Source organism: Habropoda laboriosa, unplaced genomic scaffold (assembly GCF_001263275.1).
Source record: "Habropoda laboriosa isolate 0110345459 unplaced genomic scaffold, ASM126327v1 scaffold76, whole genome shotgun sequence".
NCBI lineage: Eukaryota > Metazoa > Arthropoda > Insecta > Hymenoptera > Apidae > Habropoda > Habropoda laboriosa.
This window is the reverse complement of record NW_017100184.1, coordinates 395,280-419,746: the sequence shown is the minus strand read 5'-3', so window position 1 is coordinate 419,746 and position 24,467 is coordinate 395,280. Positions and strand designations below refer to the sequence as shown.

The window sequence follows — 24,467 nt, the reverse complement described above, 5'->3', positions numbered from 1 at the left end:
CAACAGTCGAAAGTTCCCTTTCTAGGGTTGGCGCAATTCGGACTTTCGGAAGTGATTTATCGGTCGCGTCGAACAGTTTTCCGTATTTCCGTGCTGCAGAAGACAGGACGGAGACTACGCGGAAAGCTAATTAATCGTTCGCGGCTGAACTGTCGAAACCCGAAGGGAAGTCTCCTATTAGTTGGCCCGAAATCCCACGCCACCCACACTCTCGGCGTGCCAACAAGTAAGCGATAAAGGAGACTCGAACGATTCGCCGGGGATCCAAGCCACTCTGTTTCTCGCGAATTCCGACGATCGTATCGGAAGGAAACTGTATCGAGAGTGCAATCTTTGGTGTTTCCATTTTCACGGGTCTAAACCGGGTTTTATTCGGTCGCAGCTGTCCCTAGACGCGGCGTTGAGTTGCAACACGATTTACACCAGCCGGGCCTCGCGACGTAAAACGGGTTTTTACGATCGCATAAAAGAAAAGTCGATTCGATTACGTCGTCGGTGGATGGGAAATTTAGCGTGGAATCGATAAAAGTAGGGAAGAGAGAAGAAAACGGGTTGTCAGTCGGTCAGAACTAGCTCGTAAGAAGCCATCCCCGAGGAGCTTTCCGGTGTCAGACGCTTCCTGTGTTCCTATCTGCCTCTATACTGTATGTATACCTATCGATCCTCGGCCTGCACCCTCCTCTTTGTGCCATCCGACTGTCGTCCCTCTCTTTCCGCCTCCACCACCTACGCTCCTCCTCCCTCCAGGCTCGATCTATATTGCATTCGTACCCCCCTTACACGAGGTGTCCTCGCTCGTAGCTCGCGCCATAACGCTCAGGGTAATTTTCCTTGCATATTTATACGCACGTCGTCTCGTCGAGAAAAGTGGCTCCGTTAAATGCTTCTCTTCTTTTCCTTTCCTCCCTCTCTTTCTTTGCTCGCCGAGGTTAACCGCGTTTAATAGATCCTCGTTACGACGGCGTCCTCGCATTTCCTCCAACGCCGTCACGTTGCGAATTCTCGCGACTCGTCGCAACATCATTTTTCAATCGTAGGAAACGTTTCGTCTTCCGCAAAGAGAATTCTGCCCCGAGCCTCTTCTTCTTTCCAAAGAATCCTCGTCGTTCCGATCGTTTCACGCGGAGAGTCCTTTGGTAGGACGAGATGAAAAAGGTGAAATTTGCTCGATGAGGAATAGAACGCAGACAGAGACACGCACCGCATCGTCTGAATATTTAAGCAGGCAAGGGCTCGGGATGACGATACTCGCTCTCCTTAATAATTAATCCGTTAAATGATTAACCAGCAACCGACCGGCCAAAACGGTCTGACTTAACTTGTCTGATTCCATCGTGAATTATTCATCGCGTCGATGTAGGTAACTTTGGAGTTTACTTTGATCGTAATAGCCGACATTGCCCTACAACGCGACGTTTCCTTTCTGCGAAACCTTTCTACACCTCGAAATTCGACTTCGATTCCAATTTAATCTTCCTACTTGGCGCGAACCAATGAAAATCAGTCCGGAGACGAACGCTTATCGTTGCAAATAAACTCTGGACACGGTGGAATGTGACTACGGCTCGGAGTAATCCGAGAGGAATGTAATACACCAGGAGCGACGTCGAAGAATTTCCCGCTGACTAGACGCGGGTGAAAGGATGCGCGACATCTACGAAGAAATCGCTCGACACGGTCGATCCTCCGGTTTCAGGGTCTTCTCGCTCTCTTTTAAGCAAGGGGAGCAAAAAGGGCCGCATTTACGCGTGAAAATTACCGTTTACCGAACCTTTCGACCCTTCTCCACGCGCTGCAACCAAATTTCGTTTGCTCGAGCAACCTACACCACACTCTCATCTGCACATCGCGCGTATCAACGAGTACGGGAACGTGGAAGAAACGATAGCGAGACAAAAGATCAGAAATCGATCGGAAATCTCGCTCCTTTTTCACCCTAGACACGAACCACGAGTAACTATCCTGCTACCGACGAGAACACACCGAGTCATCCCCTACCACGCACGCATGCACGCCAAACCGAGGGAACCAAAGTCTCCCCTTACTCTCAGCGATGGAGTCGATCGTCTAATCGCTCGCTCCGAATCGAGAGTACACTAAGTGTTATCGTGTTATCGCAATCCGTGCGGTTTGCTTTCGTCGTATCAGGGCTGACCGTAGGGCAGGAAGGTCTGGATCGTCGTAAGGTAGGACAGATTTGAGAAATTTGGTTGGTCGTCGTCGACGAGAGGGAAGAGAAAAATTTGAGACTCGAAGCTTTCGCTACGCACCACGGTTTGCCGCGAGGGGAAGGAAAGGGCGACCGCAGGGGTGGTGGCGGGTGCGGAGTTGCGCGCGCAACCTACCCCCTCTGTCGGTCCCCTGTAACGCGTAATCGAACTGGGAGCGCCGCGGTTCGTCGTTAGCTCCGTCATCCGCGAACGACAGGGCCGAATCCTTGACGAAACTAGGAAAGCAAACGACTTTGATAAACGGGGCGAACGTAAACGAATCAGGAGGGAAAGGAAGGGAAGGCTCGATCGAAACCGTGGAATTGTCTGGAAAGAGTCCGGCTACGCAGAGGAAGGAACGTCGGTCTAGTTACTGCCGGATATATTATAGTGACATATCGGCGGTGGTGCATGAGTGCGCGTAGGGTGGAGGTACTGGCGGAGCGAAGGGGCCAGTCGGCGAGCTTCGTGCTTTTCTCTCCCGTGGTTCACTACTAGTGGTAGAGGTCGTGGAAACTCGGAACGAACGCGTTAACACGTCCCTCTCGAAGAGGGGTAAAATAAAGGTGGTGAAAAGGAAGGTGGAGAAAACTGGCGAGGACGCGTCGCGTTGCAAGTGTCGGTCGAAAGGGTGGCGAGCGAGCAGGAGAGAGGGTGTGCAGAGACTGGCAGTGTATCTTCGGAACGTGGTGAAAGTATCGGAAGCAGTCGAGGTGGAGTCGCAATGGCGCCGAACGCGGCTTCGTCGTGGAGGAGTAGCTCGATTTGCGACGGAGCAGCCGGTGGCCGAGCGACCGCGAGGTTCACGTGAGCCTACCCCATGCTACTAGAGTCCGTGTCACGATCGGCTCGCAATCACGGACTCGTTCCCAAGCGAACGTGCTCCCTCCTCGTTACTCTCGTCCTCGTTGTTCGGTGAACAAGAATCGGCCGGCCACCATGAAAAGGATCCGCAAGAGGCAGCCGCAGAAGATCAAGGGCCGGGCGCGCGAGTGACAGTGCGTACATGTGCGAGGGGCAAGTGGTACGCAAGTTTCCAGGTGATTCCTCGATTCGTTGGTTGACGCGTCGTCGTCCTGGTGCACGCGGTCGCGGTCGCGGTCGCGGTCGCGACGCCGTTCATCGCCATGCCGCGGACAGCCGCGAACGCGGCGGAACGTCCAGTGATCGTGGATTTGTCGGACAGAATCGTAAAAGCTTGAGAGAGCAAAGAGGAAAAAGGTTGCTCGTGGAGGAGGGAAAAGGGAAGAGAAAGAACGGTGGGGAGAGGCGCAGAAAAGGAGCAGAAGAGGCTGGCTGGCTGGCTGGCTGGCTGGCTGGCTGGGTGGGTGGCGGAAGGAAGAAGCGAAGAGGAGCCAGAGGTTCGTTGCCGGATAGCCTGTTTTTCTAGGATAATCTAGCCAACCTGGCGGACCAGGAGGAAGGTGGCCCGGCGATGCAGGGCAAGGAGAGACCCGTCGGGTCCAACACCCAGGAGACCCATCAGTATGTTGGCCCTTATCGACTGGAAAAGACCTTGGGAAAAGGGCAGACCGGTGAGTGCAACAAGATTCTCCCCCTATCTGTACAGGAGGTCTGTACCTTACCTTCTTTGTTCACCAGTTGACCGCGCACACCAGTACCTTCGATCCTAATTAAGTAGTTTCGCTTGCTATTTTAACTAACTGCTATTGTAGTTTACTCTCTCCTTCCTACGTTATCACACCTCACCTCGAAAAGAAAAGAATTTTCACGGAAGCTCGTTACGTATCGTTCGATCGCGAACGTGTGCCGAGGAGATCTCCGGTTGGCGAACCCCCGAGCGCTGCACCGTGACTCGATTGGAAAGCATAACGGACGGCGCTGCTGCATACGCGAACGTGGAATTTTATTTATAAGAAAAGAGAAGGGTGTGAACGTGTCGCGTTACCACCAAAGCGGCCACGGAACGCGAAGAAAACCGAAGAATGCGCTTTTCATCATCCCCCTTCGTTCCTCTCAACTCGGCCAGAGCGGACAAAGCGCGGCGAGACAATCGCCGACGAGGTTGACCGATTAAACGAGCCACGCGACACCGTATATTCGGCTATTCAACTTCTATTTACGATAGACTTGAGACGATCAGTTCGACAGAATTTTTACCGGCTGGTAAGAGACGGAGATAACGAAACTGGCAGTAGGTTATATGCAAGTACGCGTGCACGCCGCGGCCGCGACCAGCCACGAGCCAAATCGATGAAGACGTCTCGCGAACGAAGCGTAAGCCACCTTCGATTCCGGACGCCACGCGCTCCGAGATGAAAGAGTTTCAGCTCGCAGGGCGTGACGCGACAAATCGATGCGATCGAACGTTATGCGGCAAAATGAATTCCCTCCTGCCGCGATCCTATCGCGATTTCGCCGATAAAACAACCATCCTCACCTTTCATCGATGAGATTCGATGTTTCGCGATTGAAGACAACTCCCCGCGTAAACAAGCATTCGCCCCGTTCCCAGATTAACTTGGACACTCCAGACGGAGATGTATTCGAATCTCTCCGGGGATTCCGGCAATGAATAATCGACTGATCCGTTTAAACGCGGGATTGCTGGTCGGAAGTTTTCCGAGAGGACGCAGTTTCCACTGTTAACGGTATTCGTGGGAGGTCGACGTACACGCGAGAGCGAGCGAGTTGGCAATTACCGTGTAAAAGTTACGTCGGAAGCCTCGCGTCCAACTGCAGGTCACGTTTCGCGCTTACGGCCTCGCGCGCGGGGAAGAAACGCGCGTGTACCCGCGTATTATCCAAAACTTCACCGTCGCGTCGTTCAAATTTTCGTCAACGACACTGCTTTCCCAAGTTCCGGAGTACACGTCGTACGTAAAGCGAATTACGGTGCGGAAAGTTGCAGGGTAACGCGAAAAGTGAGCGAGAACTTTCTGTGATTTACCATACTGTACGACGTTACGAATTTTACCAGCGAGCCAACTGTTCCCCACACGGAGACGACAATTCAACCTAGTTTGGTTCGGTTGCCAAAAATCCTTCAAGGATTTAGCAGATTTCTTTTGCGCAACGATTTACAAGCCACCCTTTTGATACTCGAGTCCAAAGATAGAAATGTAACGACGGAAATATAATAGGCACGTCTGGACCAGATTGGTAATAATTGGCCGATAAAGCCTCTGACAGACGCACAGGACGTTTGGTCGTGAACGAACTCAAGGGAGTTCGACGAAGCGCGCAATCCGTGAAATATCGAGATATGTATAATTCGATTTGGTTGGCGAGGGCGGTTACGTCGAATACGAAAAAGGGATTTCCGTAAATACATTTGCATGTTGTCCTGGGTCACCGACCGAGCGAAACGCCACTCCGGAACCAACAGATCTCCTATTTTGCCTCTAGAAACGTATCTTCCTCCTACGACATCTCTACGAATATTTTTACGAATATCTTTCTCTTACTTTTTTTTCTCCGCTCGAATTCCTCGTTGATAACGAGCGTGGAAGATTGATCGTTTTGACACAGATTCCTCCAATTATATAGTTTCGAGGAGCACCTTGACAAATGTAGGCTCGGTATCGGACACGAACGGGGCTTCTCTGAATCTATATCATAAAACGAACGACTCTGCGCCTATCTTGCACGCGCGCTCAGCGTGTGCCCACGCGAGTGCTATGTTTAAAAGGGCAGTGCGATTATTAGACGATACGTGAAATATTCCATCGACCCGACAACGTCCGAAGCTGATGGTAAATGGAGCAACCCTGTACACCGAGAGGGTCGCTCTGTTCGGACACTCTGTTGAGATGTAAATTCAGAAGAGATTGACTTGCACGTGGGGAGGAAGAGGGATGTCCAGCGTCGATGTCGGTAAATCGTGCGTGATGCAAGTCGTTAAGGGAAAGTGCACTTTAACGCCCTATACTGGCGTTAATGCAATTCTCGTCGATTTGTTGGGAAGTGCGGCGAGTCGGCACCCCTCGCGGAATTTTCATCGGATCGACCGACACCGAAATTTCCCGTCGTTTAAACGGGCTTTTCGTAATGCGTCGCGATTTTCCCCTCTCGTCGTTGTCGATCTCGTTGCTTTCTTATTTTCTTCTAAGAGCGAACGATAAACGGTCATTTTTCTGGTAGATATTTGCGTCGTTGGACGCAAAGTTGCAATTTATTAACATCGAATGCGGTCGTAGTTACCGGAAGGTAGGCCGCGTGTTTAACAAGAGACAAAGGAAAATCGTCTGGAGCGTTATGAAATGCTCAATAAATTGGAAGAAGAATTGTAATCGGCAGGAAAATCGTAAAGGCGGACTCGCGGAAAAGGCATTCGATTAATTAATCGAGGAAGGGCGCACGATTCTTCTGCGCCACCGCCGACACAACGAGCTCCGATTCTTTTATCATCTTTTTTCCTCCTATTTTTCGCTTAGAGAACAAAAGAGGAGGAGGACGGGGAGGAAGAGTCTGCGGGGCGGCTGGTTTTAAATGAATAAAGACATCGCGTCGCTGTGGTCTTCGGAGACGGTTTTAAGCCAATTTAGCCAGTCCTATCGGTTCCGTCATATTTTCCCCGTCTCTTTATCGTTACAAATAGCTCACTTTTGCTTTCCGATAGCACGAAACGACGGGGTGCACGATCGAATCGCAAATAATTCAACGAATCAACCAGGGTTGTTCCTCTTCGCTCCAACTTTTCCCTTAATCGCGATCGAAACACTTTCGACCGGTGGATCGCGAGGCCGGACCGAACGAAAAGCAAAAAACGAGAGCACGCTGTCTGTTTGATAAATACCAGTTTTCGCCAACGAACCTCTCCTTCCTGCCACGAGACTCGAAACAGCGAAACTGCCTGTCCCTTACTCCGCACTCGATTTCCACCGAAACTCCCTCTCCACTCGCTCCTGACTACTTATGATGCTGAAATAATTGGACAAAGCAGCCTAACGAAGATAGCGAGGGTAAAAGGTTGGAAATGTCGGAGACTGTGAAAGGAAAATTGGTCTACGATCGCAACGCTTGCGACGTGGCACCAGCGTGACCTAGTCCTACAATATGGACCAGGAATATTTCGCAATCTAGTCCAAATACATCGCGAATCGATCAAGTTTTTCGGCTTCCTTCGGGCTATTCGTTCCTGCCGTCCAATTTAACTCGAGTCTTTAATTTACCTATATACATATAATGGAAAGAAGAAGGGAATTATCGAATAAAATTGACAGAGTAAAATTGACAATAAGCATAAAACCTCTGCGTTTGCCTGTCGAGGTAGCAGAGTGACTCAGACCTCGAAGAGGACCTCTCCTACAGCTGAAAAACGCCCGCTTCGGCAACTTTCTTCGTCGCATTCAGATATCGGAGAAGAGGCATTTAAAGCACAATACCGTCACTCTGAATTGGCTTTGCTTTCGCGACGCAGTGTGTAGCGTAGGTATGGATAGGAAGCTGTGATTAGGAGGGAGGAAGAAAGTAGATCGAGTTAACAGAACAAAGTCTGGTCCTACTCCAAGATTCGTAGAGAAAGAAGGAACAATCAAAGGCGAAATGGACAAAGAAGCTCGATCGCGGTGATCCAAGCCGAATACAACCAGCGACTCCCTTTGCTACCGTGAAACTTGAGATTGAAAAACGGAATGAAGGAAGAAAGAGAGAGAGAGAGAGAGAATTGAAATTAGTCGGAGTTAGGCTGTAAGAACGAGTTACGCGACGATCAAGCGAAAAGGTAATTTGAAGAACGTCTGTTGCAGGATTGGTCAAGCTTGGGGTCCACTGCGTGTTGGCCAAGAAGGTGGCGATCAAGATCATCAACAGGGAGAAGCTGTCGGAGACTGTGCTGATGAAGGTGGAACGGGAGATCGCGATTATGAAACTGATCGACCATCCTCACGTGCTAGGTCTTTCCGATGTATACGAGAACAAAAAATATCTGTGAGTATTCTGCAGAGAGAGAGAGAGAGAGAGAGAGAATTTCCCGTGAATTTTTCCGGTTTGAACGACTCGTGGAAAACTCGCGAGTTTCATCAAGCTCGAGAAGTCGTTGAACTTTAATTCGACCGTTCGAAAAAAGGGTATTCGGTGAGTCGGGCGAAAAAAGAGAGAAGAAAAGACTACTGGGGGGGAAAAGCAGCGAAATCTACACGCTAGACAAAAGTGCTTTACTCACGGGACCCATTACTCAACTCACGGTAGCGAGGAGAGAGCGAGAGCGAGAGCGAGGGGAAAATGCACGCTCGGAAAAATCCGAATGTACCACCACCACCACCACTGAAATTGCACTTGTTCCTTTCAGATATCTTGTTCTGGAACACGTTTCCGGCGGCGAGCTTTTCGACTATTTAGTGAAAAAAGGTAGACTAACGCCGAAGGAAGCGAGAAGATTTTTTCGACAAATCATTTCTGCGTTAGATTTTTGTCATAGTCATAGTATATGGTGAGTATATCATACCTCTCGAAACGACGTCTCGGTTCGGAAAATAGTCGAATATAAAGTAGAACGCATTCGCGATGTCGCATTTAAATATAAAAGAGATAGATACGATTCGACCGTGTTTCTCTTCTCCCTTTTCCAGTCACAGAGACTTGAAGCCTGAAAATTTGTTGTTGGACGAGAAGAATAACATCAAGATCGCGGATTTCGGGATGGCGTCGTTGCAGCCAGCGGGCTCCATGCTGGAAACTAGCTGCGGCTCCCCTCATTACGCCTGCCCCGAAGTTATTCGAGTAAGCCGTCCACCTTTAGCTCTGTTCACAATTTAGACTGGAAAAAGCCAGTTGTTCCTATAAACACTCTAGAATTCTCTTAATTGCTTTCACCTTACCCACGGCGGGAGGAAGGGAGGAGAAGAAGTAAACGTGTTTCTTCTTCCCTTTCGCCTGACGACGAAAGCCATCGAGACGAATTATTATTTTGCCGTTAGGTTGGCTGGCTCGCAGGTTTAATTAAGAGGGGAATAATTGCACGTTTCCAGGGTGAGAAATACGACGGGAGGAAGGCGGACGTTTGGTCGTGCGGGGTGATACTTTACGCGCTTCTGGTAGGCGCGTTGCCCTTCGACGACGACAATTTGAGAAAGTTGCTGGAGAAGGTGAAGCGCGGCGTGTTTTACATACCGCACTTCGTGCCACCCGAATGTCAGAATCTACTCGAGGGGATGATCGAAGTCGATCCCGATAAGAGGCTGACGGTAAGGGAGGATTACGTCGGAAGGCAGATACACGGCGTAATTTCGAATTTCCTCAGCTGGCGGAAATAAACAGGCACGCGTGGGTGACGGCAGCGGGCAAGGGCGAGCTAGAACTGGAGCTGTCGATGATGGACGTGGTACAGACGCACGTTATTCCGTCCGTGGATGCGATCGATCCGGACGTGTTGCAGGCGATCGCGAGCCTAGGCTGCTTCAAGGAACGGGACAAGCTGATTCAAGAACTTCTCAGCCCGAAGTAAGGATAATTCGATCTGTTCTCCACACTCGTACTAAACTCGGAATAAAAGCTACCCCCGTTGCAAACACTTTGGAGGATTATCGCGCGGTAGTTGATCGCCTCGTAGGCTATCCCCGTACATCCGTTGGAGATTTTCAGTTTTCCGCTCACACACCACGGTTTGTTCCACGGTTTGGTGCAGCCACAATACGGAGAAGGTGATATATTTCCTGCTGCTCGAGAGGAAACGAAGAAGACCGGCGTGCGAGGACGAGCTCGAGGTAATGAGAGGAGGCATGAGAGGATCCGCGGGACAACTGGAGGCGGATCCACCTAGAAAACGGGTGGACACGTGTCGAGTGAACGGCAGCACGGCCCTCAATCTCGGAGAAATTAGCCACGGTTCTCCTCTAACACCCAGACGACAGTCGAGGTAAATACGAAAAGAGCTAACTCGAATCAGACCAACTGCCCTACACGTGAACCGCTTAAACGGCACGGTCAATCGTTGTCACGGCACGGTCGTCGCCCAAGTCGAGCAGAATCGCGTGACGCTCTCTCGAAGCGTCGCGTGCGTGTCCGATTAACTTCCACCCGATTAAAACTCCGTCTTGAATGTCATGCGACAAATTCACTTGAAACGAAAATGTTACAGCACGAGGCATCACGCGCGTCGTTCGCCCAGCACCGGATGCCACACGCACGGCTCGCATTCGCACTCCTCCTCGACGCAGGGTAGCTCTCCCTTGCACGGCTCGAACGCCGTCGCAGGATTGCTCAGTCCTCACAGAGCTCCTCCGAGCTCCCACCTAGGACAGGCGGGAAGCCCTCACAGAATATCAACGGTGACGATGAACGCGGGCAATGGAAACACGATCAGCCCGGCCGTCGCGGCTCCTGCACCAGCCCTACCCAACGTGGGAATAGAGATAAACGACGTGCAGCAGGGTGAGCTAGAACGCAAACTTCCTATTCAATTTTCTGCCTTCGTAAACTACGTCGAGATTTTAACGGCGTTAGATCGTTTAACGAGAAACTGTATCGTGTGCTCCCGTTAAATCGGGAAACGTAGCTCCGAGTAAAGAGGAGGCGCGGGTGTCCAGAGTGTTTATACGGGGCGAACAAAAGCTCCGTAGACGTCTGAGTACGCATTCTCTTTCCGCCGGAAAGGACTGGCAGCTAGGACGGTTTGTAAAAAATGCAAGTGACCTCTGTGCTCGCGGCGTATAACGAGCACACACTTTGTACACGCGAATCGTCTCTGGCGCGCGGCCGTGACACGGCCATCGAAACAGCCGCGTTCTATCTTGCGGTCCACTTGATCAAAATGTTTGGCAGTAGTTGCGGTCGGTGTTACACCGCCAGGATCGCCCCACACTGGAGCCGGCTCTGGTGCCCATCACTGGAGATCCAGGTTGACCACCATCAAGAACTCCTTCCTAGGCAGTCCCCGGTTTCATCGACGCAAATTGCTCACAAGTACCGAAGAGGTACGTACGCGTGTATTTTTCTGTTGGAAAGGAACCTTGACATTAACCGATATTAACACGTACAACGTAGGTGCATCTGACGCCGGATTCCTCTCCGGAGCTTACGAAAAAATCGTGGTTCGGTAGTCTGATGACCACGGAAAAAGACGAAACGTTCACGATTCTGGTGAAAGGAAAGGCATTGGCCAGCGTGAAAGCCGACCTGATCCACGCTTTTCTATCGGTAAGTTACCAACGAACCAGCAACGCACTCCACCACTTGCACCGTTCCTGTGAAAAAGCCGAGACTTTTCGATCGACAGATAGCGGAGTTGTCCCACAGCGTAAGCTCGCCCATGTCCTTCAAAGTGGAATACAAACGAGGGAGCACGGCACCGGCCATGTTCCAAAGACAAGTCCGTTTTCAAGTGGACATTAGCGCAATTTCGAAACAACAGAGCGAACCGTTGTTCGCCATTACTTTTACCCTGCTAAGCGGTAAGCAAAGTTACTTGGTTCCGAGAGTTCCGACTGCTATTCTGATCTGTTCCTAAAAGACAAACAGAAATCGCGGGTTTCGCACGACGTGGTTTCACGACTTGAATTTGCGAAACGAGAGGCGGACAAGGGTAGATCGTAAGGTGGTGGCGTTTGGCATTTGGCAGCCGTCCAAGCGCAACTAGATCGATGTTACCTTGGCAAGTGGTACCGTTACGTCTTGTCCGCATGTGTGCGCGCGTATAATTCCAACTTGGAGTGCCCTCGTGTTTTGCTTTCATGCTCTGTCGCTCGTCCGAACGCTCCTTCATTTACACCTCTAGTCTCTCTCCTGCCTACCTTCTTTCGCTCTTTCGCTCGAAGCTCGAAGGAAGCTTGGTTTCGCAAAAGTCCCCCTGGCCATGTGTTCCACGACTGAACTCAGTATTCGAGAGCAGAGAATTAAAAAGTTGATTAGACTTTCGCTTTCTTACAGGAAACATCCGGAGATTTCGAAGAGTCTGCGAGCACATTCAGTCGCAGGTCTGCTCGAGGAACGTAGGAATAAACTTGGGAGGTCAGAGCAGAGCGGCGCCGCCGAGTCCGCGGGCCTCGAGGAAGTTCACCCAGGAGATGAGCGAAAGTTCGAGCTGCGGAAGCGACACCAGCGAGCGATTGTTTCTCAGCCCGCATCCAGCTACCAGACAGGTAGTCTGTTTCAACAAGGTAGCGCATCATCTTCCTCCTCCTAGACTCATCGTTGTCGCGATAATTCTCTTATTCCATTCCAAAGTTTCTTCCTCGTGGAAACCAGTGACAAGAGGTGAACGGAAAAGATTTCATTCGCTAGGCGATTCCTGCTCACACAGTTCATGACCTTCGTAGCTCCATAGTTCTACGGCACGCATAGAATTACGCAATGAAAGGTAGCATCAGCTATCTTCTTCTTAGAGTACGCAGAAACGAAACGAAACGATATTTCATTCATAAACAATCTCCCCCTCTCGTTAGAAGTAGTTCATTCTCGCAGCAGTAGCAACAATCCGAAAGAAAAAAAAAGAAACGGAGGGTTGTGCGTGTGTCGCGATGTTCAGTTTTGGTTGCCGCGTTGGTTGCAGATCGACTCGGACATCGAATCGGACACGTCCGTGTTCGACGTGAAATCGCCGACACGTGAGAACGGTCGCAGAAGTTCCACCTCGACGAACAACAATAATCCTTTGCCGGGGGACGCGACGCCGACGCCCGGAAGTCCGACCAAGGCGGTGCGCAGCAACTCGGAGAGCCAGAATACACCGGAGAAGAAATGCGTGACCACGATGAGCGGCAACAACATAGCGTGATACTACCGGAACTTCCGTTTTGAGTTTCGATCGAACCTGAAGAACTTATGGGACAGCGCTCAGAGATTCTGGTGAGAGAAGCTCGCCGCGAGCACCGATCCTGAGACACGATGCTTCCACCGGGGACGCGGAATAAACTCCTCGAGTTGGACAACCAAAGGCTAGCGTGAAAAACGGAGCTGTTGAAATATCAATTCCGCGAACGTAAAAGGCGAACGGAGAAAAGAACGAGGGAGAAGAGGGTGAGGAAAACGGTGGAGGAAATTTGTGCCGCAACGCGAATCGTCCTCACTTGACGTTTCGTTGCACAGTGATCGCGGTCGACTTTCGTTCTATCGTGGCAACGTTATTTTTTTCTGCTTGAAAGTGAAGTGCAATAGTGACATTATACCTACCGGAATAACATCGGATCGTGCGGCTCTAAGAGTGGTTTATCTCGGTACGTATATCTTGTTGTGTACATCGCCAACTAGCGATTTCGTTTTTTTAGTAGTGTATCGCACCGAGGAAAAACCGGAGACGTTGAATTCGCATCTTTTCGACTCTTTTACCTTCGCCTTGAATTTCCTTTCGAATCACCTATTACGTAAATTAACCTCTCCGGATTTTCCAACGTTTAGATTTGTTTCCTCTCTTCGTTGAGACGGTTGTGTTTATCGTAGACTGATTGATTAATTGCATCGTTACGCGACTCTTTAGACGACTTTGTTGCATACGTGTTAAGTGTTCCAGCTACTCTGTCCATTATTACCCCCGTTCAAACTTTCACTCCAATTTCCAGCCCGAACCTTTATTTTTATAAATAACGCAAAAACAAACTCTTTTTTCTCTCTGTTCCGTTTTTCTCGTTTACCTCGAGTAATCGATGTTTCATCGCAGGCAAGAAAAAGAACCGGACGGTGTACGCCTTACTTATACGCGAAAATTACAAGCCGCCTTACCCGAACAGTCGATACACAAAGCAATGCAACTAATGTTCCACTAAAAAGAAGTATTCGTGAAGAAATTTCGTGAAATGTAACTAACTTCCTGATTCAGCAAGCGAAAATGGATTATTCTGCGAGAAAGAGAGAGAGAGAGAGAATGCGAGAGAGTGAGAGATTCTTCTTCGACTAATAAAATTTACAACAACGCTATTTTTACATCGCCCTTGCAATAAAGATGAAACTTTGTAGTTTATTTAAAGCTTGGAAAATTTAGTAAGAACAAGTGAGAAAGGAAGATTTCAAACGCTCGTCAGCGTTCTCCGGTTTTGTCCCTGGAAAATTTTGCACACTCGCGTCTCGTTTCGCACGCTGATGCCTTCGAGTCTCGAGTTTCTGAATCCTTGATCGTCTTCTCGGCAACTCGACGTTACTTGTACAGATAACTCCTAATTCCTATTTATCCGAACGTGAAAAGGGAAATCTGAGGGGGTCGCTGAAAGCGTTTCTATAACTTTTGCAAAACACGTAGTGGAAAAAACGAGAGAGAGAGAGAGAGAGAGAGAGAGAGAGTGTGAGCGAAAGGGAAAACTAACAAGGAGAAACGAGAAAAGGAAAGAAAATTCACTCGCCGCGCAACGATCGCGTTGAGAGATTTATTTTTTGCACGCACGAGAAAAACATTTCAAAAGACTAATATATAAATATAAATACGAATATAAATATATAAATAAACGAGTGAACAAATAGATAAATAAATAAACAAATGCATATGTATATGCGTAAATACACGTATAAGTAGGTTTCACTTAGGAGCGGAGCGTGCGACGCGTAAGGCTTCTTGTCTGCTACTTACGCGAAAATAAACGAGGCAAAACACGAGAGAGAGAGAGAGAGAGAGAGAGAGAGGGAGGGAGGGAGGGAGAGTGTGTGAGAGAGAAAGAGAGAGAATGAGGAAAGACGGAGATCTAGGCGTTTCTAACCGTAGAATAATAAAGATTAAGCGATAACAAAGAAAAAAAAAGTAAATAAAAAGTATAATTATCGTACACGTTTTTCTCAAACACACACAGACATATCTCTCGAAAATTGTCCCAGCTTCTTAGTGGAACGATGAACGCATTGTAAACGCGATTAGCACCGTTTTTAACCACAAAGGCTCGTTATAGGCGTTAACTAAATGTCGAATCCTGCCGAACGTAAGAATTCTCGACGAACCGAACGAAAGACACTTCTGCAGCGTGAAAAAGAAGAGAGAAAAACCGGAAAAAAATGGAAAGAACCTGTTGAAAACTGTAGAATGTTAAACCGTCGTAATTAGAATCGTAGATATCGTCTAGCGTTTATATTTTTGTTAGATGTTTCTAAACGAAGCGCGCACGTTCGCCAAATCGTACTGAAACGATACGTAGATCTGTCGATAGTAAAGAAACGTTGGAAACGCTGAATATAGCCAGTCGAAGAAGATCTTGGAACGAAAAAGTAACGATGGTTTTCAGTTTTTTGCACCAGTTGCAAACGGCAAGTAAAGATGTAGCACGTGAAAGTTTACCATTCTAGCGATCTCTCGATCGAAGAATCTTACCGGCAGACGATAAAAGTTTTTCCGATTAGATAGACGTAGGCGAGAGAGTGTTCGCTCGAATCAAAAATCCTCCCCTCGATGGTCCCCGATAGCTCTCGCTTTAGGTATTACCTGTACATTGTATCGCACACGGCGACTCGTTCCTACATAGAGAAGACAGCTACGTGCGTATCATCCAGAGGGTGTATGCGAATCGAAAACGGACGATTCTTTTTGCCGAGAATGTCCAAGTGGTCTTTATCAGGCGTGAATTCGTTGACTCGGTTATCCGTTCGTTTGTTCGCGTATTATCGTTACGTTTGTTCCCCCACGTGGAGAAGTGGACAGGAAGGCAAAGGGAATGGTTAGTTTTGAATGTAGCTAAAAGGGAAGGGGGAATAGTCGGGCGTAAGCCTGGTTTAATAGGCGATTAGATTCGATATCCCGTATTTGTACTAAAGCATTCCATTAAGAAGCTTGCAGATAGAAAATAAAGGAGAAAGGAAAAAGTAAGTGTAATCTCGTTGAATGAGAACGACACACCTTCTATGCTTCGAATTCGTAGAGAGGAAGTTCGTTCGTTCGTTCGTTACGTTTCGCGGAAATAAATCGGGCTTTGCAATACGCGAGAGAGTGACTGAGAAAGAAAGAGAGCGAGTGTGTGTGTGTGTGCGCGCGTGAAAGAGGAGGAGCGAGAGTGATAAGAAGGGGGAAAAATGTTGTCGCTGGATAGTCGAGACTGTGTGTGCGTCACGCATACATAACACAACACACCACTAACTCATGAAAAAAAATTGAATTTAGACGTAAGCTTGCGGTTATCTATTTACTAATTGCGGATTAATGTAAAATCAATCGTACATAACGAAGAGTGAGAATGAGAGAGAAAGGGAGAGAGGGAGAGTTACGAGGACACAAGAGAAACAAATTACCGGCCATACTAAGCTAGGATTTTATATCGTGCGAATTTATGGGTGGAGAAAAATACTAATACTAAAGTACTTCGGTGAATACTCGAGTGAATGGATTAAACCGGTCCCGGGTATGAGATATCTCTGGGCCACTTTCTGTTTTTTCGTTGCAATTGGGCGTGCCGTGTGGCGCACGCGCTCGCCACCCACACTTGTCACGCCTAATGTAGCTCTACGGACAATTAATAATACTCGCTAACCCTCACGTGTCTCCGATTTATTTTTCGACTCGCTTTTGCCTCACATGACCGCTCTGTGTGCCGACGCGCGACATCCTCCTTCTCGACGATACTTTCTTTCTTTCTATCTGTTTTATCGTACGAGCCGTACCGCGTACTCGTATAGAAGAGCACAGAATGGGAAGAAACGAAAGTGTAAACGTTTGTCGCCGCGCGCACAGAGGGCATGCGTGCTTTTCCTGGTGACTAGAGACGAGATTTGCGAGCAGAAGCTGCACGAGTGGGCATAAACCTGTAGGAATTATACAAATTCCCGACACCCCGTAATCCTTAAGGCATTAAGCTAGGCAGATAGAGAATTTTTATACAATTTATAAGGCGATTTGCAATCGATTGATTTATCGCACGTTTACTTGTTGACCTTTTGTTATACACAATACACGTGTACGCGGGCGCGTGCTTGCTGCTCTTCGCGAGCCTGCATCGCGGCAGCCTTGTTCGAGAGATTCGATTCAACCAATTCTATAAAATAATATTGTCGTATCGAACGGAAATCGAGCCAACTACAGTATTTCCGCTAAAATTCTGTCGCACACTCCCCTTTACCTTCCTTCGATAACAAGAGGCTGCCGTGACGCGTCGCGGCGCCTGATCGATACATTACCTATTGTCGAATATTCTCTCTCGATTATTATCCTGCTTCAGACGCGTTCGTATAATTATCGTGTGTATTTACGAATCTCCGTACGGGCGATGCGGTGCACAGCGAACAAGGAGCAGCTCGAATCGACCAAGGTTGCCCACCACCTATGTACCTTCACCATCGACAATTCCGTTCAGGAACAATGTTCGCTTTGATGCATTCGCGAAAATCAATTAGGCCACGCGACAACACCAACCGATTAACCCCTAACCGTTCCGCTTCGTCTTCCAATTCACCTTGGTATTTACATGTACGTACGCCAATTATCGACACCTTTCCAACTAACGCGCCTTCTAATATCGCTAACTGCGTTATCACCCCGTTTATTTCATGGAATATTTCAACGAATTCCTTCACTTGGAAAGAAAGATTCGTACGGAGAAACGTTGTTAGTGGGGAAAATGAGAAGCGGAGGAAAAGCGGAAAGGGAACATTGTCCTAAGATAGAATACAATAAGTCGGGGGGCGCACACCTTTAGCGAATTCGATGTTGCACGGTCGCGTACTAGCAACGCGACTAACAACGTCCGATTAGTTAATCAAGTTTAGCAAAGGCGTGATTTATAGTTCCAGAGTTGAGTTGAACGCTGTATCGTAAGTGAAGCAACTAGAAAGACACGCTACAACCGGAGACGCTTCTTTTCACGCTCTATGTATACTGTTCGCTGGGTTACCGATTTCCTTTGTACCACTTTTTATCGCGTAGACACCAATCTGCACCGATTCGATGCTTTCGACTTTAGCACACTTTTTCGTATCGTATCGTTTCGTTTATTATTTATTAGGAAATTATTCGGTTCGATTAATTGTCGTCAACGTTCGACCGCTACTGAAAGAAACGGAGATGCTAAAACCCTTAGCGCCGAATTATCGATATTTCATAGTCGTAGCAACGAGAAATATTGCTTTCGCGCATCCATTTAGCTATCTCACCGATACACACTTTTAATAACAGGCATATCTCGACGATGAAAAGTTCCGAAATCGAAATGTCGTACACGAGGGATCCGCCGCGCGAGTCGTGTCTCGTGCAAGCGAGCTTCGATTCCGAGTATCGATTATATGTATTTCCTGTGAAGTCTTTCACTAACATTTTTCATCGCGTACAAACTTATTACGAGAGAAACGAAACGTCGTATCGTGTCGCAGATAGTGATGGGTGAAAGACGCTTTAATGGACAAATTTGAGAAATTGCAATTTTTCGAATAAGGATAAAACGTGTTACGTGAAAGCTTGTAAAGAAGGAAAATTTTCAGAAACAGTTCATATCAAAGATGCATAATCAATATTCTGGTTGAAGGATCCCGGGCGTACAGCGATTCGATTTGCCAGTTACGCGTTGTATGTACCGAGTATTTAGTAACGTCCATGACAACTGACAATAACGGCTGTGAGTCCGAAGATGTGTTTTCCGAAAAGTATTTCTTATTGTAAACCATTTCGCTTGACTTGCCTGTGTGATTTTAAGCTTCCTTCGAAATTCTGGTGGAAACTGATCGCGTAAACCCATATTCGTGTTATATAATAGAAATGTTTCGGCGTCGAAAATATTTTTCCTTCGAATTTTCTTACTTTACTACGTCGTTGTTTAAACAACCTCGTAATTGGCAACTTCTTTTTTTCCGCTGATAAAACATGTTGCGGCATAGTGAAACGACGCAAAAAACAACATGTCCATCTTTCACGAGGTTTTCACGAGAAATTTGAAGGAATGGAACGACGATCTCTCCGATCGATGTGACCGATGCATGCGTACAGCAATGATTTAGGTACTCACTGTATGCAGCCGATTACGATCAAGTTACGAAATACTTGTCGCTTATTTTGCGAATAAAGAGCACTTCTAACGAATACGTAGCGGTTACGTCTATTCGCGTGTCGTTAACCTACACTACGGGATCGACGAAGAAATTTACGTTGGCGCGCAATAATACACGAAATAATAACAAACGGCACATTAGACGAATTCCAAGAAACTTTCACGAAAAAAGAAATTACGAAAAGAAAAGAAAATTAAACACTTTTCATAACGAGGCAAATAGATAGACGTTGCTTGAAAGACGTAACCGTAAGACGAGCGAATCCTGTGAAGCTGTTTTAAAGGTTAAACCAGCTATCGATTGCATTATCGATTCATCGGAAATGTCCGCGTTTCGCGATTATCCATCGGTAAGAAACGAACGATCATTTTCAGAACGATTGGGTATTTGCGCTAAATTCAATGCACTTGCAGTAAACTATTTTTTTACGAAGAGAGAAGAAACGATCCGGCCCTGAAACCCTTATTCCGCGTAGCGAACAACTAGACTCTTGTTTTTTAAGCGTTCAATTTCTTAAGAAGCACGGCGACGGTGTACGCATATTGCGATTCGAGTGTCTCACGGTCCCACGAATCAATTAAGCGGTCCCTTTCTTCACAACCGTAAATAACATGCATCGTTTTAGTGGAAAAACAATGATTATATACCAATAGATGCAACAGAGACATTGATCGTGATTATTTCTTTTAATGATACTTTATCCGATAATTTCATTCGGTTATCTTTCTTTCTTTCTTTCTTTCTTTCTTTCTTTCTTTTGTACAGTTTACTTGTGAAGCGAGCTACAAATACAGTGTACAGTTATTGTACTAACGAATACTACTGGTACTTGTCACGCAATGACTATGAATTATTATGTATTATTATAAAATAATATCGTTAGTTTTCAAGCAAACGAATAAACACGAGAGTGTGGGGAGATGAAAATTGTAACATATTTGTTGATGGCCAATATCAAATATGTATAAAAGTAATAATAATGCAACATTACTAATAAACAAACATTACTAATTTCGTTGTAAACTTAATTCCCTATACATTCTGTATACGATATTGTTGTTTGTACTTGTTAAAGGAACTGGTAACACGTTCTATTTATACGTTAACTCGCAAATGAACTTTTTACGTTGGAAAAATTACGAGTAATATCGATTCAAATGTCGTATTCGAAAACACGTTTAACGTATTAACTCGCAAATGAACTTTTTACGTTGGAAAAATTACGAGTAATATCGATTCAAATGTCGTATTTGAAAACACGTTTAACGTACGACGTTAAGAACGTAGTAGATATACGCATGTATGTATACCTACGCAAGATACACGAGAACCCTGCACGAATCCCTGTGTTGTGTCTAATTCGTCGCGGGACGATGTTGCGAAAATTTTAAACTTCCCTTCTTCTTGCAGTTCTTAATATTAATCATTGTTGAAGAATGCCGAAACGTCCGTGTCCCTTTGAGGATGATTTGCCGCCCCAATTAAAGGTACACGTAGGTCAAAAACAAGTAGACAACGGCGTCTGTCGAGAAGAACGAATGAAAATTGTATATGGTACGGAGGTTATAATACGAGGAAATCAAATGATACTGTAAGAACATATCTTTTTTTCTTTACTTCGTATAGGCAAAACAATGGATTTATTAAAAGAGGGTGTCAAGACACTGTCGCGACAATTAAATACGTCCATGGAATTAAATCCGATTGATGCTATACCGTCGTCGAAAGTACCTTCCCCTTGCAAGTTCAAAACTGAACGCAACTTAAAAACACAAATGGTATTGAATAGCAAGTTAGAATTATTAGGAGCAGATAAAGCTATAAAGGTAAGTCGTTTACTTACCACTAATGGTAGGTTTATCTTATTGTATATTTATCATCGTTGACAATATTGGAAAATCTTTTTATTTTAAAAATATATCAAACAAAATAAGCGTAAAGGTTTTCTATACAATATTGAATAAAATTAATGACTTGTTTTTTCTCTATCTTTCTTGAGGATGTTCAACCAAGGTATGATCTTTGTGAATGCAATCGAATAATTGATCAGAGCATGTTTAGTAAATGTTCTTACTGTGATCAAGTTTTATGTTCTTCTTGCCTCTTTGAATGCACTAGTTGCTCAGAGCTATTTTGTCAAAACTGTTCCCTGCCTGTGTAAGTTAATGTGATATACTTAGTTAGAAGCATATTAAATTCTGTATTTGACAATTCTCAAGACTTCGTTTCTCTTCAATTTCTTTTCAGCTATAATAATGAAGAACAAAACAAGTGCCTTAATTGTTATAAATAAAGTTAAGATACGTTATATTATCTCTCTCTCTCTCTCTCTTTAATTCATATTTAAAGTTTTTAATATGTGTGGTATTAATTTAATTAAATAAATAAAGCGAAATATGCATGCTTTTGTATTAAATGCAACAGTTATGTGTTGTCCATTTCTTTACCCTTCCATCTCTTCCATTAAGACAAAGAAACAGAAATGTTTTAATAAAGAACTTCAAACATTTTTCTTCAATTTTCAATTATTACTACACATACGTACGTTATGCCTAAATAATTACTACGTTTTCGTTTAATGGTAGAAAAACAGTATCTCCGATAAATGTACTAAATTTAATTTTATAAAGTTTTATCGTAATTACAATATTACTTAACTGGATAATAAAAAGCCATTTCACGTGATGATGATGATAATAGGGGAAACAATGGACTAACGTTCTTGTAGAATTCTACGGAAATAGAAACATTCACAAAAAAAGCGTGTAATAAAAGGCAATTACAATCAAATCGTAATGATCTAAGAAACGATCAATTATTCAAAACGGATAATAATAGATTTAAATATTATGCTCGAGCTGAAACATCAACACTTTTCGATCAGTAAAGAGATATTAGCCACTCAAGAAAAATAAATACTTTAGCGGGAAACACATCTGCAATCTGTCGCATATTTCACGTGGGTTGTCTAAACAATCGGAATGACAGAAAGTAAGCTACTGTTCAAACGAAAGATTTCAAAGTTAAATACAGAAGGAATTATTATCTTTTTCTTCATTTCTTATTAATTAATTAATGAGAAATATCAACGCCTTTATTAATCGTATACAGTATTCTCGTTACATTGTTAGATCGTATGTTTTTATATCGTCTTTTCTCATATAAAAGCTTTTTAGAATGCAACATTAAATTAATGTAATTACTGTATTATAAATTTCTTTTTCAATTCAGATATCAATATGATTAAGGGAAAGAAAGAACCAAAGCTACACATGCAAATTAGTGAAGGCAGAAGTATTGATGGTACATTCAAAAATAAAAATTTGGTAAGATATTCGTATTATATTGATTCGTTTTCGTTAGTGGAAAAAATGAAAGCTAAGTGTAAATCATGCATTTACAGAATGTAAAAAAGAAAAAACAAAGTGCTTTACTACAGCAGTGTAAAAACAAGAATGTAAAACAGAAAGTCAAACAAAAAGGCAGAAGCAAATCTGATAAAGTTTCTAAAAATTTAAATGCCTCAAACATGCTTTTGAAATATAACAAAGAAATGTATGAATATCAAATTCAACAATTAAATCTGAAATTCAAACAATCTTTAAAATATCCAACACTTACACAAGATGAATTAAAGGTGTTATTTGTGAAATATAAATCAGATGGTCATTACAGAACTAATAAAAACTTACCACCATTTACAAGCCTCTTAAATAATACACATAATGTGGTTAATGAAAAAAATTACTTCTCTGATCAAGCAGAATGTATATCTGTTTCTGACAAGGAAAAGAACTGTTTTGGAAACAGCAAAGACATATTCACAAATTCAAATTGCAATAGCCTTAGTGAAAATCAATATTTAGATGAAAATTCAAATATATATGAAAATCTCCAACCAAATTTCAAAAATGATGCATTGCAGTTTACAGACACTCTGAATGTACATAATCTAAGTAACAGAATAGAGAATAAACATCTTTATAGTGACCAAACTTCTTCAACCAGTAACAGTTACAACCACATGTATATGAACTATAATGAGCAAATGCATAGCAACATAAGTATATCAGATAATATACAAAATACACCAAATATCCTTTCTGAAGAACATCAAAGTTGTAGATACGGAAACAGAAATATACTTTGTAATATATCTGATTCAAATGTACCATATGAAAATTTAAGTAGTAGTAATGAATTTCCACAACAAAATGACATACATTGTTCACTTCAAGATAACAATTGCTCGTTGAATCCAAACTTTTATTTAAATAAATGGAATAATATGACTTTGATCGATAAAAACAACAATCATCAGTCATGGAAAAATACACAATCAATTTGCATTCCTCACATCACTAACTTGGAATCATATTATAACATAAAAAATACTACAATTCCTCATCAATTGACTGTAATTAAAAATCATTCAAAAGAACAAGGAAACCTTGACTTACCTATTCATACAAATCCATACTACATAATACGTAATAAAAATTTAGCACATCTTTCTAATGATGATGTTAGCCACATGCAACAAACCTTTAATCACACTACCAGCTCAAATATAATACCAGATAATTTTCTCTCAGAAGCAAATACATGTATTCCATCCTGTGCTAATATGATTGATCAGTATTAACTAAAATAGTATAGCATTTCAGTGTATGTAAAATTTTGTACTATGAATATTTATCTTTCTATGGTTAAGGTAAATATATAGCACACAAAAAATGTAAGTATATACATAAGTTTAATATCACTTTCAGGTAAACCTTGAAAATGTTTTAAATATATATATCATAGTTTTAAACACGAAATGAACATAATACGTTAAGGTACAAATTATTCTATACAATCTGTTTCTGTCCATAAATATAAAAATTTGCGTTTTTATAAAGAAAATATGTTCTAAGAATATTTATAATAGGTAAAAAGCAAAACTGAATGTAACTCTATGTAAACTGAGCTGCTGCAGCCTAATAGGTAACATACACTGTATGTGAGAATCCTAATTAAAATTCATCGAAGTGGTGAAAACTCATTGTGTATTTGAAGTAAATAAAATATAATTTCTATTTTGATAAAATTTAAGGCATTTCAAATTTGTACACACTTGACCCAAAACATGGTCCCAATTAACTTTTTACCTATCACTTTCATAATACTTATTATCGAAATGTACTAATAGTATTGTCTTTTTTTTTTGTAAAACATTGATTGCATTTTTAATATAAAATGCATTAAGTACAAAACATACAATTCAGTACGAAAAATCATGAACAACTTCATTTCCAGTAATCGAAAAGCATGAATATTATAATACTATAAAGTTTACATAAAAACAAAGAAACAAAAGTAATAAATGTATAAAAGCACCATTAAGGATCTTTAAATTTTTCTTTTTTTCTCTCCTTC

At 44.2% G+C, this 24,467-nt stretch overlaps 3 protein-coding genes across 3 annotated transcripts; all 3 read left to right on the top strand.

The window, feature by feature from the left end:
- Positions 1-3,645: 3,645 nt before the first annotated feature.
- LOC108579359 (serine/threonine-protein kinase BRSK2) lies at positions 3,646-12,991 on the top strand. The gene is made up of 13 exons (XM_017942883.1): positions 3,646-3,745; positions 7,922-8,102; positions 8,464-8,604; positions 8,744-8,894; positions 9,143-9,358; positions 9,415-9,614; positions 9,799-10,029; positions 10,252-10,544; positions 10,938-11,086; positions 11,157-11,309; positions 11,389-11,563; positions 12,039-12,268; positions 12,661-12,991. The coding sequence occupies exons 1-13, from the start codon at positions 3,646-3,648 to the stop codon at positions 12,883-12,885; spliced, it is 2,445 nt and encodes an 814-aa protein (XP_017798372.1). The 3' UTR covers positions 12,886-12,991.
- A 7,330-nt stretch (positions 12,992-20,321) lies between these two features.
- On the top strand, positions 20,322-21,339 carry LOC108579396 (apoptosis regulatory protein Siva-like). Its single transcript, XM_017942923.1, has 5 exons — positions 20,322-20,346; positions 20,457-20,600; positions 20,673-20,872; positions 21,046-21,203; positions 21,294-21,339. The coding sequence occupies exons 2-5, from the start codon at positions 20,483-20,485 to the stop codon at positions 21,337-21,339; spliced, it is 522 nt and encodes a 173-aa protein (XP_017798412.1). The 5' UTR covers positions 20,322-20,346; positions 20,457-20,482.
- Positions 21,340-22,285: 946 nt separating this feature from the next.
- On the top strand, positions 22,286-23,691 carry LOC108579309 (probable serine/threonine-protein kinase clkA). Its single transcript, XM_017942816.1, has 2 exons — positions 22,286-22,372; positions 22,450-23,691. Exons 1-2 carry the CDS (start codon positions 22,286-22,288, stop codon positions 23,689-23,691), a joined length of 1,329 nt encoding a protein of 442 aa, XP_017798305.1.
- The last annotated feature ends 776 nt before the right edge of the window (positions 23,692-24,467 follow it).